The sequence below is a fragment of the Ailuropoda melanoleuca genome, chromosome 13 (assembly GCF_002007445.2).
Source record: "Ailuropoda melanoleuca isolate Jingjing chromosome 13, ASM200744v2, whole genome shotgun sequence".
Lineage (NCBI taxonomy): Eukaryota > Metazoa > Chordata > Mammalia > Carnivora > Ursidae > Ailuropoda > Ailuropoda melanoleuca.
In genome coordinates, this window is record NC_048230.1 from 11,386,572 (window position 1) to 11,401,814 (window position 15,243).

At 39.2% G+C, this 15,243-nt stretch overlaps 1 protein-coding gene across 1 annotated transcript in view; it reads right to left on the minus strand.

Moving 5' to 3' along the window:
* Window positions 1-14,513, minus strand: part of APPBP2 (amyloid beta precursor protein binding protein 2) — a 56,221-nt gene extending 41,708 nt beyond the window's left edge. The window contains exon 1 of the mRNA XM_011230049.3: window positions 14,056-14,513. Coding sequence (XP_011228351.1) covers window positions 14,056-14,193 — 138 coding nt within the window. The 5' untranslated portion in view covers window positions 14,194-14,513. The remainder of the gene's footprint in view (window positions 1-14,055) is intronic.
* Between the last annotated feature and the right edge of the window lie 730 nt (window positions 14,514-15,243).

Below are 15,243 nucleotides of genomic sequence, written 5' to 3' on the forward strand. Positions count from 1 at the left end.
ATCAAGAGAGACTTAAGAGAGAGATCAACACAAGGTATAGAACTTATCTGGATCTTGATCCAAACAAGCAAACTGTAAAAATGCATATATATTTGACATCTGAAAGTGAAAATTGGAACAATGACTAGATAATTAATAATAAAAAGTTGAACTACTATTAAATTTTTTTAGGTGTTACAGTACTACGGTAACTACTAAAACATTTACAGATAAAATTATATGATGGCTAGATTTGCTTCCAAATAGTATAGGAAAGGGGGGTATGGGTAGGAGAACAGATTTACCAACAGGACTGGCCAAAAATTGTTAACTGTTAAAGCTGGGTGATGGACACATGGAGGTCCATTATTTTACCTTTTTTAAAAAAGATTTTATTTATTTATCTGAGAGAGAGAGAGCGTGAAAGAACGAACAAGGGGAGGGGCAGAAGGAGAGGGAGAAGCAGACTCCATGCGGAGCAGGGAACCCCACATGGGGCTTGATACCAGGACCCTGGGATCATGACCTGAGCTGAAGGTAGATGCTTAACTGACTGAGTCACCCACACCCCCCTATTCTACTTTTTGTGTTTCATTTTTTCACTCAAGTGTGTGTGTGTGTTTTTAAAGATTTTATTTATTTATTTGAGAGAAAGGGAGGGAGAGAGAGTTAGAGCACAGAGGGAGAATGAGAGACAGAAGCAGACTCTGCAGAGCAGAGAGCCCAATGTGAGACTCGATTCCAGGACCCTGAGATCATGATCTGAGCTGAAGGCAGATACTTAACCGACTGAGCCCCTGTGTTTAATTTTTTCAATAAAAGGTTTTTAAAAAGAGTGTATCCTTTATCTCCAAACAAATGTGTCCTTTACCTCTAAAATAAGTAAAATTACCAATATTTTGTTTTATCAAATACACATGTACTATCTTCACTTGTAAAATACACTTATTCTTGTTCTCTAATCTCAAAATTCATCTGAAATGTAGCTCTGAATAAATTCACATTGGAATACAACTTAATAGTCATTACCTTTGGTCCTTTTTTTAAAGACTATTTGGTGTTTTTTTAAAGATTTTATTTATTTGATGGGGGGGGAGAGAGAGCAAGCACAAGGCAGGGGAGTGGGAGAGGGAGAAGCAGGCTCCCCTCTGAGTAGGGAGCTGGATGTGGATCTTGATCCCAGACCCTGGGATCACAACTTGAGTCAAAGGCAGCCGTTTAAAAGACAGAGCCACCCAGGCGCCCCAATCCTTTCTTTTTTTTTTTTTTTTTAAAGATTTTATTTAAATTCAAGTTAGTTAACATATGGTGTAGAATTAGTTTCAGGGATAAAATTTATTGAGTCATCAGTTGCACATAACACCCAGTGCTCATTACATCAAGTGCCCTCTTCAATGTCCATCACCCAATTACCCCATGTCCCCTACCCACCTCCCCTCCAGCAACCCTTAGTTTGTTTCCTATAGTTAAGGGTTTCTTATGGTTTGCCTCTCTCTCTCTCTCTCTCTTTTTTATCTTATTTTAGTTCCCTTTCCTTCCTCTATGTTCCTCTGTTTTGTTTCTTAAATCCCATGTATAAGTGAAATCATATGGTATTTGTCTTTCTCTGATCTACTTCACTTAGCATAATATACTCTAGTTCCTCCTTTGGTCTTATGTTGTATATTATATGTAAAGTTCTGTAACTGATTACATTGTAATCTCAGATTATAAATTCCTGGATTAAAGTAAGTACCACAGAAGTATTTCAACATAACACACATGTAATTAAAAGGTAAATGCTTCCTTCTGAAGGTAAGCCAACACTTAAATGTCTTGCTTATTAACATTTTAACTTATTAGTTGCTCTACACTCATTGGTTCTACGACATACTTTTTTTAAAAAATACAACTGACCAACATATGATTATTCGTATCTTGCAGAGCAAATTGCTTTGCTTATTGCTAAGTAAGCCAAAAGGTTAAGTGAACATGTTCATATTCTTTTTTTTTTTTACTTATTTATTTGACAGAGAGAGACAGCCAGTGAGAGAGGGAACACAAGCAGGGGGAGTGGGAGAGGAAGAAGCAGGCTCATAGCGGAGGAGCCTGATGTGGGGCTCGATCCCAGAATGCCGGGATCACGCCCTGAGCCGAAGGCAGACACTTAACGACTGAGCCACCCAGGCGCCCCGAACATGTCCATATTCTTAAAAAGCACAAGGAGCAGTTAACACTCAAATAAGAGGGCAAACCTTTACTAAAGTTTAAAAATGCTGTCCACATATGAAGGTGCTATTAGATCCACAACCATTAAACAAGAAATTAAGAGTTTTTCCCCCAATCACTATGAGGATGAACTTTAGTATCCAGAATCTGTAACTCTATCCCTTATTTGATGGGTCAATCACATAATTTGCATGACTATGTTAATGGTGGAAGAGGCTACCACGATACAAATGGAAGACCAAAAAATCTAGTTAGTACTAATATCTAACAATGGTAACAACGATAACCACCAGCCATATATAGCTCAATATATGTCCGTGATCTCTACATTTTGGATAAGAAGTTTCTTAGCTTCTCTTCTTAAAGTTTCATTACTGATCTGAGGTGAAAATAGGTGTATCCATGAAGCAGTAGAAAAACAGTAGTATAGTTCTAAGAAATACATTCTGTCTAAGAAGACTCATTCTGTATTCTAGATAACCAACTTTAAACAATGTTTCCTAATTTCAGAATTACATGTTTTTAGAAAAATTAGAAAATATGGAAAAGAATTTATAAACAATGTTTCCTAATTTCAGAATTACATGTTTTTAGAAAAATTAGAAAATATGGAAAAGAATTTATAAAAAAGAAAATTCACAAAATTTTACCATCTAGAAAAAAATCACTGTCAACACAATGGCACATTTCTTTTTAGTCCCCTTTTTCTTATTGATTTGTAGGAGTTCTGAGTATGTTTCATAAACTTCAGTACTCCATCATGTAAGTTAAAACTTTTACTTCCATTTCACATTTTTAAGTTCTTAAACTTAAAACTTAAACTTCTGGGGATTTTAAGTCTACGCTTTTAAGTCTACGCTGAATATACACCCTTAGAAAAATCTTATCTTTAAAATCGTGAATTTTTCAAACTAGAAACAAAATATGTCTCTTCAACATTTACTGAAAACTTCTGGATTTCTGTACACTTCCTTTTAGATTTACTCCACAGCATTTTCCCTGTTATTATTTTGAGTATATGCTTTCCTATACTGCATACAGAAAAATTCAAGAATTTTAAGGGGTGCCTGGGTGGCTCAACTGGTTAAGCGTCTGCCTTCAGCTCAGGTCATGATCCCAGGGTACTGGGATTGAGCCCCACAACAGGCTCCCTACTCAGCAGGGAGTTTACTTCTCCCTCTACCCTCTGCTGTGCTCTCTCATGCTCTCTGTCAAATAAATACATAAAATCCTTTAAAAAGAAATAAATAAAATATAATATAATCTTAAAAACAAAAAGAAAAATCAGTCTGGCTTCAGTGGCCAAAAGAAACAACAACAACAAATAATGATACTGATAACAGAAGATACCTTATTGTGGTTCTGATTTTAATCAGAATGCTTTAAATGTTTCACCACTAAGTATTCTTGTTTATATATGCGTATTACCTTTTGATTAGGTATATGTTTATAATGTCACTATATTTCTTATTAAAAGTCTAAAGGGGGGCGCCTGGGTGGCTCCGTCGTAAGCATCTGCCTTCAGCTCAAGGCGTGATCCCAGGGTCCTGGGATGGAGCCCCACATCAGGCTCCTCCACTGGGAGCCTGCTTCTTCCTCTCCCACTCCCCCTGCTTGTGTTCCCTCTCTCGCTGGCTGTCTCTCTTTCTGTTGAATGAATAAATAAAATCTTTAAAAAAAAAAGTCTAAAGGAAGTTAGGTTTTTATATTATGATGACAGTTTTCCTGTCCTATTAATATGGTAAATTGTATTAAGATATGCAGATTTGCATTTGTTATTTTATCTAGAATTTCTGCCTCACGATTCACAAGTGAGGTTTTCTAGAGATGTTCTTTTTGTTCCTTTTTAGGTTTAGGTATCAGTGTTATATTGACCTCCACTTTTTTTTTTAATTGGAAACAATCAGGTTGGTTTAGAACAAATTAAGTATCAGTAGCATCAACTCTTCTCTGAATATACTCAAGAAAGTGCCTCAAGTCAATGGGAGTTCTTGTTTGTTTGCTGAGGGAGGAGGCAGATGGACAAAAGAAGTTTAATTTCTTAGTTTCTTTCATGGTTTTTAGCCTATTAACTTTTAATTTGGTCATTTGTATTTTCCTAGAAACATAATTTCAGTAAGGTTTTCAGACAGATTAGCTTCGAATTATATAAGATCTTCTAAAGAAGCCATTCTACAATTTTAAAAAGCTACTTTCTGGGATGCCTGGGTGGCTTAGTCGGTTAAGCATCCGCTGTCGGCTCAGGTCACCATCTCTGGGCCCTGGGATCAAGCCCTACACTGGGCTTCCTGCTCAGCAGGGAGTCTGGTTCTCTCTCTCTCCCTCTGCCCCACCCCCCTGCTCCTTCTCTCTCAAATAAAATCTTTAAAAAAAAAAAAAAAAGCTACTTTCCAGAGCTCCTGGGTGGCTCAGTGGGCTGATTTGGGCTCAGATTGTGATCTCAGGGTTGTGAGGTCGATCCCCACATGAAGCCCAGCACCCGGCCGCGCTCAGAGGAGAATCTGCTTGAGATTCTCTACCTCCCCACCCTCCCCCACTTGTGCGCTCACACACTCTCTAAAACAATCTTTTTTTTTTTTTTAAAGATTTTATTTATTTATTCGACAGAGATAGAGACAGCCAGCGAGAGAGGGAACACAAGCAGGGGGAGTGGGAGAGGAAGAAGCAGGCTCCTAGCGGAGGAGCCTGATGCGGGGCTCAATCCCACAACGCCGGGATCACGCCCTGAGCCGAAGGCAGACACCTAACCGCTGTGCCACCCAGGCGCCCCTAAAACAATCTTTTTAAAAAAGCTACTTTCCCCCTTTCCATTGTATCTGCTTGCTTTTTCTTTCTTTTTTCTTAATTTTGAGAATGAGCGCTTTCTCTCATGTTTCTTGATTTGGCTAGCTACTGAATCAACTATTTAATTAGTTGAATTATTTATTTTTTTAATTAAACTACAACTTATTTCTCATTCACACTGACAAATATTTGAGAGTATCAGTATTTAGGCTATTCTCTTAGCATAATTTTGTGTCCAGGTATCTTAAAAATTCTATTTTACTTCTTTTATATATCAAAATAATACATGGTTATAAAAATCCAAGTATTAAAATAAAACAGAAAGGATATATGTACAAAGTATAAAGCAACTGCAATCCTACCCCTTGAATAAATACCACTAAAATTTTGTGTTCCTCTAGATTCTTTTTTTAATGCACACAGAAACACACACTTATAGGGACGCCTGGGTGGCTCTGAGTCTGTGGAGCGTCTGAGTCTTGATCTCAGGTCCTGATCTCAAGGTCATGAGCTCAAGCTCTGCACTGGGCATAGAACCTACTTAAAAAAACGAACAACATACACATATATTCCCCTACTTAAAAACAAAAACAAAGAGGACTATGTTATACATACTACTTTGTAGCAAGCTTTTTATTCTCCCAACTAGATGTGCTCTGGCATCTCTACCCCAGTATATACAGCACCCTCGTTCTTTATAACCGCAGTACGATATTCCATTCCTGTTTGATTAGCATATGGTTTGTATCCAATTTTTGCCGTCATAAACGATATTGTAGTGAACATCCCTGAACAGAACTTTCTCCACACTCCACAAGCATTCCTGTAGGAAAAAAAAGGTCTCTAAATAGTACTGTGGTTAAAGTGTATGAGTGATTTCAATCTTTAAACCTCAACAGTAAGTGAAGATGGATGTTATATTTTTAAAATCTTTTTACTGAAATACACAAAGAGCACACAACTCATATTTAAAATATAACACTCAATAAATTTTCACAAAGTAAAAACATATATAACCAACATCCAGATCAGGAAACAGAATATTATCAGAATTTCAGACACCTCCCTTTGTGCCCGTGTAATCACTATCCTCTAAGGGTAACCTCTCCTGACTTCCAACACTTGTGATTAATTTTGCACATTTCTTTTTAAATTTTTTTTTTAAGATTTTATTTATTTATTTAACAGAGAGACAGAGAGAGAACACAAGTAGGCAAAGCGACAGGCAGAGGGAGAGGGAGAAGCAGGCTCTCAGCCGAGCAGGGAGCCCAAGGCAGGGCTCAATCCCAGGACCCTGGGATCATGACCCAAGCCAAAGGAAGACACCCAACCAAGCCACCCAGGCACTGCGGTTTTGTACATTTTTTTTAAAAAGATTTATTTATTTGAGAGAGAGAAAGAGCGTGTATGCATNGGGGGGGGGGGGGTAGAGGGAGATGGAGAGCCTGAAGCGGGACTGATCCCAAGACCCTGAGATCATGACCTGAGCTGGAATCAAGAGTCAGACGCTTAACCGACCAAGCCACGCAGGGATCCTGTGTTTCCGTACACTGTATAAACGGAATCATACACAATATACCCACAGTTTCCAAATTACACCAAGGGTGCCTGGGGAACAGCAAGGAACTTTAATTTTGAGAGAAATGATACCCAACATCTGTATTAAACCATACCAACTACTAGATTGCTATATTCTTTTCAGTGACGTCTAATCTTTGTTAATAAGCTGCGTTTTCAGTGGTTGGTATAATAATAAGTAACGTATAAAAGTCATCATGGAACAGGGGCGCCTGGGCAGCTCAACTGGTTAAGTGTCTGACTTCAGCTAAGGTCATGATCTCAGGGTCCTGGGATCAAGCCCCATGTTGGGTTCCGTACCCAGTGGGGAGTCTGCTTGTCTCTCTGCCCTTCCCCCCTACCCCCATACTCTCTCTCTAAAATAAATAAATAAAAGCTTTAAAAAAATCCATTGTGGAACAGAAAATGACAGTGGTGGGTGTCCAATGGATTCCAAGATTTGAGAAGTTGTACAGTGCTGAACATACACATCCCAATAATAAGTAATTGTGTTATGGGGCGCCTGGGTGGCTCAGTTGGTTAAGCGTCTGCCTTGGGCTAGGCAGGGTCATGATCCAGGAGTCCTGGGATCCAGCTCCATGTCCAGCTTCCCGCTCAGCAAAGAGTCTGCTGCTCCCTCTCCCTCTGCCCCTCCCTACCACCTGTGCTCTCAATCTCTAATAATTAAAATCTTAAAAAAAAGTAGGTGTGTTTAACAATAAAATAAAAATACTATTTTTTCTTTCAATTTCTGTGCATTATTTTTTTAATGGCTCTTAAGTTGTTAGGACACATTATTAGGTTGTTTGTATCTACTACTTAATAAATAGAACTGTTAGGTATTTCTTTTGGCCTAGGAGTGCCATGAACCAACTACTAGGAAGGGAGAAAGTCTGGGAGCCTTTGGTGTATACTCCTGTCACTGGCTTCTTATTCTCAATATCACTTGTGAGATTGATTCATATTGTGTCAAGCAGTTGCAGTTCATTCATTTTCTTTTTTCTTTTTTTTTTTTTTTAAAGTAGGCTCTAAACCCAACCTGGGGCTTGATCTCATAACCCTGAGATCATGATCTGAGTCAAAATCAATAGTCGGGACACTTAACTGACTGAGCCACCCAGGCGCCCCCAGTTTGCTTTTTATATTTAAGTCTTTTTTCTTTGTTTTGAAATTTTTAAAAGATTTTATGTATGTATGTATGTATTTGAGAGACGGTGGGGAAGAGAGGGACAAGCAGACTTTGCAGTGAGCCCAACATAAGGCTGATCCCAGGACCCTGAGAGCATGACCTGAGCCAAAATCAAGAGTTGGAGGCTTAACCAACTGAGCTACCCCTGTGCCCCCATTTTGAACGTTCTTAAGTGCACATTTCTTGAAGTGGAATTACTGTGTTACAGGGTATGTACATGCTTGGTTTTAGTAAACAATGCTAATTTTCCAAAACAGTTCATTGATTTACACTCCCACTAACAATGTTTGAGTTCTGTTTCCTCCATGTCCTTACTAACAGTTTTTTCATTTAGTTATTCTGAGGAATGCAATGTAAGACAGCAATTTCCCTGAAGACAAAATGGGGTTGAGTCCCTTTTCAAAAGTTTGATTGGTCCTTTAAATATACTCTTTTCAGATGCCTACTCAAGTTCTTTTCCCATTAAAAAAAAAGGGGGTTATTTTTCATTTCCTTAGTATTAGTTCTTTAGATGCAGGATGAGTCCTTCATTAGACATATGTCCTGCAAGTATCTTTTCCCACTTCTACCACTCTGTGCTTGGCTTTTCACTTTCTCAATGGTATCTTTTCATGGATAGATGTTCTCGATCTTAATATAGTCCAATTTATCAAACTATCTTTATAATTAGGCCATTTTCTATACTATTAAATAAATCTTTGCTGACATAGTGAAACTTTTCCTAAAAAACTGTTTTTCACATGTAGGTCAGCAAACCATCCAAAAATGATTACCATGTATGGTATAAGGTAAGGTCATACTATTTTTCCTCCAAATGGATACCTATTTGACCAATACCATTAACCTGACTTTCCTTTCCCTACTGTACCACTGTGTCACTTGTATCATAAGTCAGGTGACAGTATATGTATCAGACTGTTTCTGGAATGTTTTATTCCACTGGTCTATTTGTCTATCCATGTGCCAATACCATACTATTTTAATTGCACTGGCTTGATATTTGGTAATGTGAGCTGTCCAGATTTTCTTCCTTCTTCCTCATGACTGCCTTGGCTTGATTCTCCATTTCAGTTGAGCATTTTTTTATGTTTATTGGCCTTTCATATCTTCCCCTTCTATGAGCTATCTGTCAGGTCTTCCGGAAATGAGTTGGTTACTCTTTACATACTGATTAGTATTAGATCTTTCTGTATTAGAAAATACACCCCTTATCTGTCAAATATTGTCATTTCCATCATCTTTTAAAAAATGCTTATAATTTTTCCCCTTTTTTTAAATGTACTTGAAAGTATCAATTTCTTTTTTTTGTTCTAGGTTTTGGTTTCATGCTTAGAAAAGCCTTCCCCAAGACAAGATGGCATTACAATGTTGGCCGTTGTAACAGAGGACTTCGACTGTTACATTACTTATTTTTATAATGTTTGACATTTTTTAAATTTGTAAAGTACTTTAGTAATTTTTAAAAGATTTTATTTATTTATTTGACAGAGCGTGTGTGCACGTGTGAGCAGGGGAAGGGGCAAAGGGAGAAGCAGACTCCCCACTGAGCAGGGAGCCCAATGCTGGACTCAATCCCAGGACTCTTAGATCATGACCTGAGCCAAAGGTAACCTCTTAACTGCCTGAGTCACCCAAGCACCCTTAATAATTTTTTTAAAGAAGAAATTTCAGTCATTTCCCACTACAAGATACTGATCCAATAATTTATTGATACTTTTCTAAAAGATTTTATTTATTTATTTGAGAGGGGGTGGGGAGGAGTAGAGGGGGAGGGAGAGGGACAAGCAGATTCTCTGAGCTGAGCTTATAACTCCACAGCAGGCTTGATCTCATGACCCTGAGATCATGACCTGAGCCGAAATCAAGAGTTGGATGCTTAACCCACTTAAGCCACCCAGGCACCCCTATTCTGAAACTTTTATGATTTCATTTGCCATATTAAATGTTTTTTTGTTGTTGTTTTTAAACATTTTATCCATTTATTTTATACAGAGCGAGCGAGAGAGAAAGTGGGGAGAAAGGCAGAGAGAAAGGGAGAGAGAGAGAATCTTAATCAGACTCCATACCAAGCATAGAGCCCAGTACAGGGCTTGATCCCACAATCCTGAGATCATAACCTGAGATGAAATGAAGAGTCGAATGCTTAACAGACAGTCACCCAGGTGCCCCAGCCATATTTAAATCTTTAATTCACCTGGAAGTCATTTTAATACAGAGTAAGTTGGAGGCCATCCCCCCCCGCAAATAGCCAGTTGCCCAAGGTATTTTTAGATACTTCCCCCATTTAATTTATAGCATTGTCTCATAACTTTATCATTTAACAAATTCTTTAATATGCTTTGTTTTATATCTAGACTGCTTACTATGTTCTATAATTTATCTCTCTGTTGTTCTTGTGCCAAATCTACACTGTTTTAAAATATGTAGCTTTCTAATACTTTATTATCTTATAACACACATCTCTCCTAAGTATTGTGCAAACTCAAAATTTCTTTGACTCATTTATTCTCATACAATCAAGTCCCCCAGACAAACTTCATACTTAATCACTATCTTATACCAATAAAGTTCTGAGTACCTGATTCATATATCAGATAAATTCACAGCTTAAACTGAGATGAGCTAACATTATTTATAACATATTACCTTACCATCCAGAGATACATGGTATGGTGGGCTATTTATGGTCTTTTATACCCCTCCCCCATAGCTTTAGTTCTTAATTTATTAATACCAAGAGCTCTTTATATGAAAAGATTATTAACTCTTTGGCTGTCAAATATGTTGCAAGAATTTTTTTCCAATTTGTTAACAATTAAAAGATTATCAGAATATTTGTTAAGGCATTATATAGCTAAACAACAGAAATACACGTAGAAAAAGTCAGGCATTAATGGTTTTCAGCATAAGACTTACAATTATAATAAAAGCCAAAATCGCTAAGGTTAAGACTGAAAATAATAAATAGAACACATTACGGAAACACTTCACCTACCGAAAACTTTATGACCAATTTTGTAATTGGAATAGGACACAAAATAGACCATTCAGCAGTTTAAAAGATCATAAACTTCATTCTTTAAAAAACTCAGCCCTTCACTATATTGTTTTCACTTGGTATACAATTCTATGATTCCTTCTATTTATCTTTCCATTTCTATACCTAAATGATTGAGCACCCTTGGTTAAAAGTTATTCAGATTCAAAGACATATGGATTTTTACTGAACCATCTATACCACCTGTCATTTTTTAAAATTTTATTTTTTCCACCTGTCATTTTTTAAAAAAAGATTTATTTATTTGAGAGAGACAGCACATGGGGTGGGGGCACAGGGGCAGAGGGAGAGGGAAAGAGAATCCCAGACTCTCTGGTGACCACAGAGCCTGATGCCAGGCTGGATCTCACCACCCTGAGATCATGACCTGAGTTGAAAACAAGATTCAGACACTTAACTGACTGAGCCACCCAGGCACTCCCCACCCGTCATTTTTTAAAACACATTTTTAGTGAACTTCCCTTCCCATATACATCAGCAGCCATTTCCAACTTCAGTTTAGCCTTCCTACATAGAAGCCACCACTCTTACCTCTTACTCTCAGCAGATGATCTTACCATTCACAACAACCATTCTTTGCAAACTTAACTATTCTGATACTTTTTGCCCCAACTCCTTCCATCTGATCTTAGAGAAACAAGTATTCTTTCCCCAACTTCAATTTAAGACCAATACCTTAATTTACGCACTGTGAGGGAAGAGGCAAGACTAACTAATTCTCCTGTTCAGGGACTCTGCTTTGTAATTCATTTCCCACCGCACTTGTACAATTAAACTCTAATTCCATTTTGGTTTCTGCCATTCAACCAATAAATATATTCTAATGTCTTCCATTCTTTAAAAAAAAAAAAATCCCTTTACATTTTACCCTCTCTATAAATCAACACCTCTCTCCTTTCCCTTCCTTAGGGAGAAGTCAGCATGCCTACTCCACCTCCCATTCATTCCATAACCCCATCTCCTAAAGCTTTATGGCTGTGCCTTTGCTTAACACAGTGACACTGGACTATAACAATCAAGAGGAATGGGGTATTTTTTGGCTCCACAAATATCATAATTTTATCTGTGACTATGCCTATTGATGGAAGTTGGGACTGCTGAAGGAATCTGATTATGACTTTCTCCTTGGTTCTAATTGGATAAAATTGGGAACTTGTAAACAGCCTCTTAAAATGTTCACAAATTGGGCAGGGGATGAGTACCTTATACTCATATGCATTAAAATGCTTAAAAAGTATTTATATTTATGTACTGATACCGTTTTTAAAGGAAAAGTTCCTTCTTCTATTTCCATCAAAGATTCAAGACCAGGAATTAGTTCTATAAATGTCTTTCATCAATTACCTCAAAATGCAAAATCTTCTCAAGCAAGAAAGCAAAGAACACACGAACTAAATACTAAGTATTAGACCTTGACTAAATTACTTTATCACCTTTAACACAAGGTTATGCCTTACTCTCTAGTTTAATTGTGAGAATTAAACAACACGTGTAAAAGCACTTAACACAGTTCCAGGCACATGTCAAATATCTTTCTTCACTTTATAGCACAATGCCACACTCTGAACATAGAACTATTTAGAAGTGTACCAAAAAGAAGCAATATTAAAACTCTGTGAGCTACGTGAAACAGAAAATGCAGCAAAATCACCATCTCTTCATACTAATAACAATCTTCAAATGAAAGGTTCAATTAGGAGCAAAAGTTACTAGAAGATGGTCAAGTATACTCTGAGGGAATTCAAGCAGTAACCGTACGGTGCTTGAATCTCCAATTGTTTCCTCTTAGGAGTGTAAAAGATTACATAAGATTTAATATAATGGACAGAGTAAGCATACACACAAAGCTGTAGTTTCCCAGGCTAAGAAAGACAAATTTAAACTCACACTACCTTGGGAGGAATGAATCTTAAATATACAAATTTTCCTTAGATACATACTAAAGTAATCAATTTATCAAAGGGATTTGGGATGAAGGGAGGTTTTCTCTACCCTGGGGCCAAGTAATAAAATGAATAACCAAAATAAATCTTCTCCAAATATTTATGGGGGAAAAAACCATTTGAATTGTTAGAACTGGTGTAATGCAGCTGGATTTAGCAGAATGTAGCAAGTCAGCTGCTTTCTGAAAAAATATTCTGGGGTGGAGAAAGTGGGCAATCCTCCCACTAAAACAACTGCCATAAAACACCATACATATATAAGAACATACACATCTGTTAAATATCAGTTTACGCTGTGTTCTAGCCAAGTTACTAATCAAGAGGAAGTATTTAAGATCTAAAAAATAAATCATACTCCACTTCTGGTCACATTTTGCCCGGGTGGCTACTGGAGAGTTATCCACCCCGATTCAAGGCAATGAGGACTGAATAATAAGTCCACTGTTCACATTCAAACGTAGGGGGGAGAGGAAAAGGGAGGCTCCGAGTCCATAAAGTTCTCCTCCCTCTCCAAACACTGCAAAAACTGTCCACGTCTAAGACACTTACCCTTGAAACTCCTTGGAAGACTTTTTGTTCAGATTTCTGAGGGGGAGCTATTCAGGAATGCTGCAAGATTGCAACTTTCAGATACATGAAAATAATTTAAATTCTAAAGTATTTTTTCTTTCAGGAAAGAGCTCCCCCTTTTCTTTCAAATAGTTTATCACCACTCACACATTAACAAAATCCCCAATTCAACCCCAAGTATAAACAAAAACCAAAGCTTTAAAGAATATGCGAATAAAGCACACAACTACTTCCAGTAAATCCTCAACTCCTTCTCGATTAGGACGAGAAAAGAAAAACGAAGAACACGAAGCAGAAAAAAAAAAAAAATACTTGGGAAGAGGGGCGGCAAGAGAATAAAGTAGGAAGGGGGGATAAGAGCAGAGCAAAAAGTTCAGCTGATGCTGTCACTTAATCTGGGTAAGAAAGGGCAGAAAATATCCTGAAGGCACAGGCTAGAAGCGAAGGACTGAGTGGGACAGGGGTGCAAGAGAGGAAGTCCACGCAAAAGGCCTACCCAAGGGGGGGGGCACAGCGCAAGAGGGAACACCAAAAACGGGGAGAGACTCATTAGGAAGAGATACCAACCAAGGCCCAAGAGCTTGAGAGTCAGAGGATACGGAGACAGAGTATTCCTATACTGGCAACCCCGAGACCACACCAGATGTCTCGGGAGGCGATCCTGCTACGAGGGGTGAGGGGTTAACTGCGGGGGTTCGCAGACGTGGAAGGGGGTGCGGCCCCAGGGGTTGCGTCAGGAGAGCGAAGAGCAGGCCCACTGCCCATACCTTGTAGTAAACATCGAACTGGATGTTCTCGGGCAAGGAGCGGATGTCTCGGCGGGAGCGGATGTAGTTGTCCACGACAGCGGAGATGGCGGTGTTATACAGAGTCTCTGGAATCCACTCTAGTTCCACGGCCGCCATCTTCCTTCCCTCCTCCTCCGCCTCCTCCGCCTCCTCCGCCTCCTCCTCCCGAAGGCCCCCGCCTCCCTCCGTAGCGAACTCCTCTACGGCCCCGGAGGATTCGGACGGGCGGCAGCAGCCACGCGGGCACAGGGCAGAAGAGCACGGCCGCCCTGGCTCCTCCGGAGCGAGCTGTAGGGTAGCAGCGGCGCACGCAGGCCCGGGTAAACAGCGGGGCACTGAGCCAGATAGAGCCAAACCCAGGCCTCACATTCCGGGTTTGAGAGAAACCCGGGTTCCGTCCCAGCGCGGAGCTCTGCAGGGGCGGGGCTGCGTGTGCGGCGTCATGACGTCAGCGCACGCCGACGCGCCGGAGGGAAGGAATGCGGCAGGCGGAAAACTTGGGAGAAGAAAAGGGCTGTGATCCTTTCCGCGGAGAATGTACTTTCTGAGGGGGCTGGAGCTGGTGGATGGGGGTGGCCTTTTTAAACTGAGACGAATAACCCTCTCCTGTGCCGAATTACGCGGGCGCATCAGTCCCTTCAGCAAATCCTGCCTCGAGAGTTCTTAGGCATGGACCTTTTTGAGGCTCGGGTAAAAGTATGGATTCTTGCCTTACGAAAATGCGCATTATCAGCACATTGAAAATTATGCATTCAGGGAATTCACATGGGTCTAGACACCCTTCTTTAGACTCTGGTCCCTAAACCAAGTTAGGAACCTTCGATCCGGGAGCTAAGGGTCGTCATGGGTCATTGCATAACCATTTGCAGTGTTTGAACTTTTTACCATATTTCTTTTTTCCAAAAAAAATTTACAAACAGAGAGAGAGAAAGAAAGAACTTTTGTAGAAGAATTTGGTTGGAAGGTTAGCCTCATTATGGAATTACAAATAGTGGTGGAGAAGAAAAGGGTTAATTGCTGACTGTGTCAGGACTTAGTGTCAAGAAAGAAATGAAGATTTCAATTTTCTCTCATAGTTCTAGTCCCGGTCTCAAGGGATTATTGAGTAATTGAGAGTACTTGTTTCAGCTCCCTTCCTTTCAGCCTGAACATCTGCTATTTATGTAA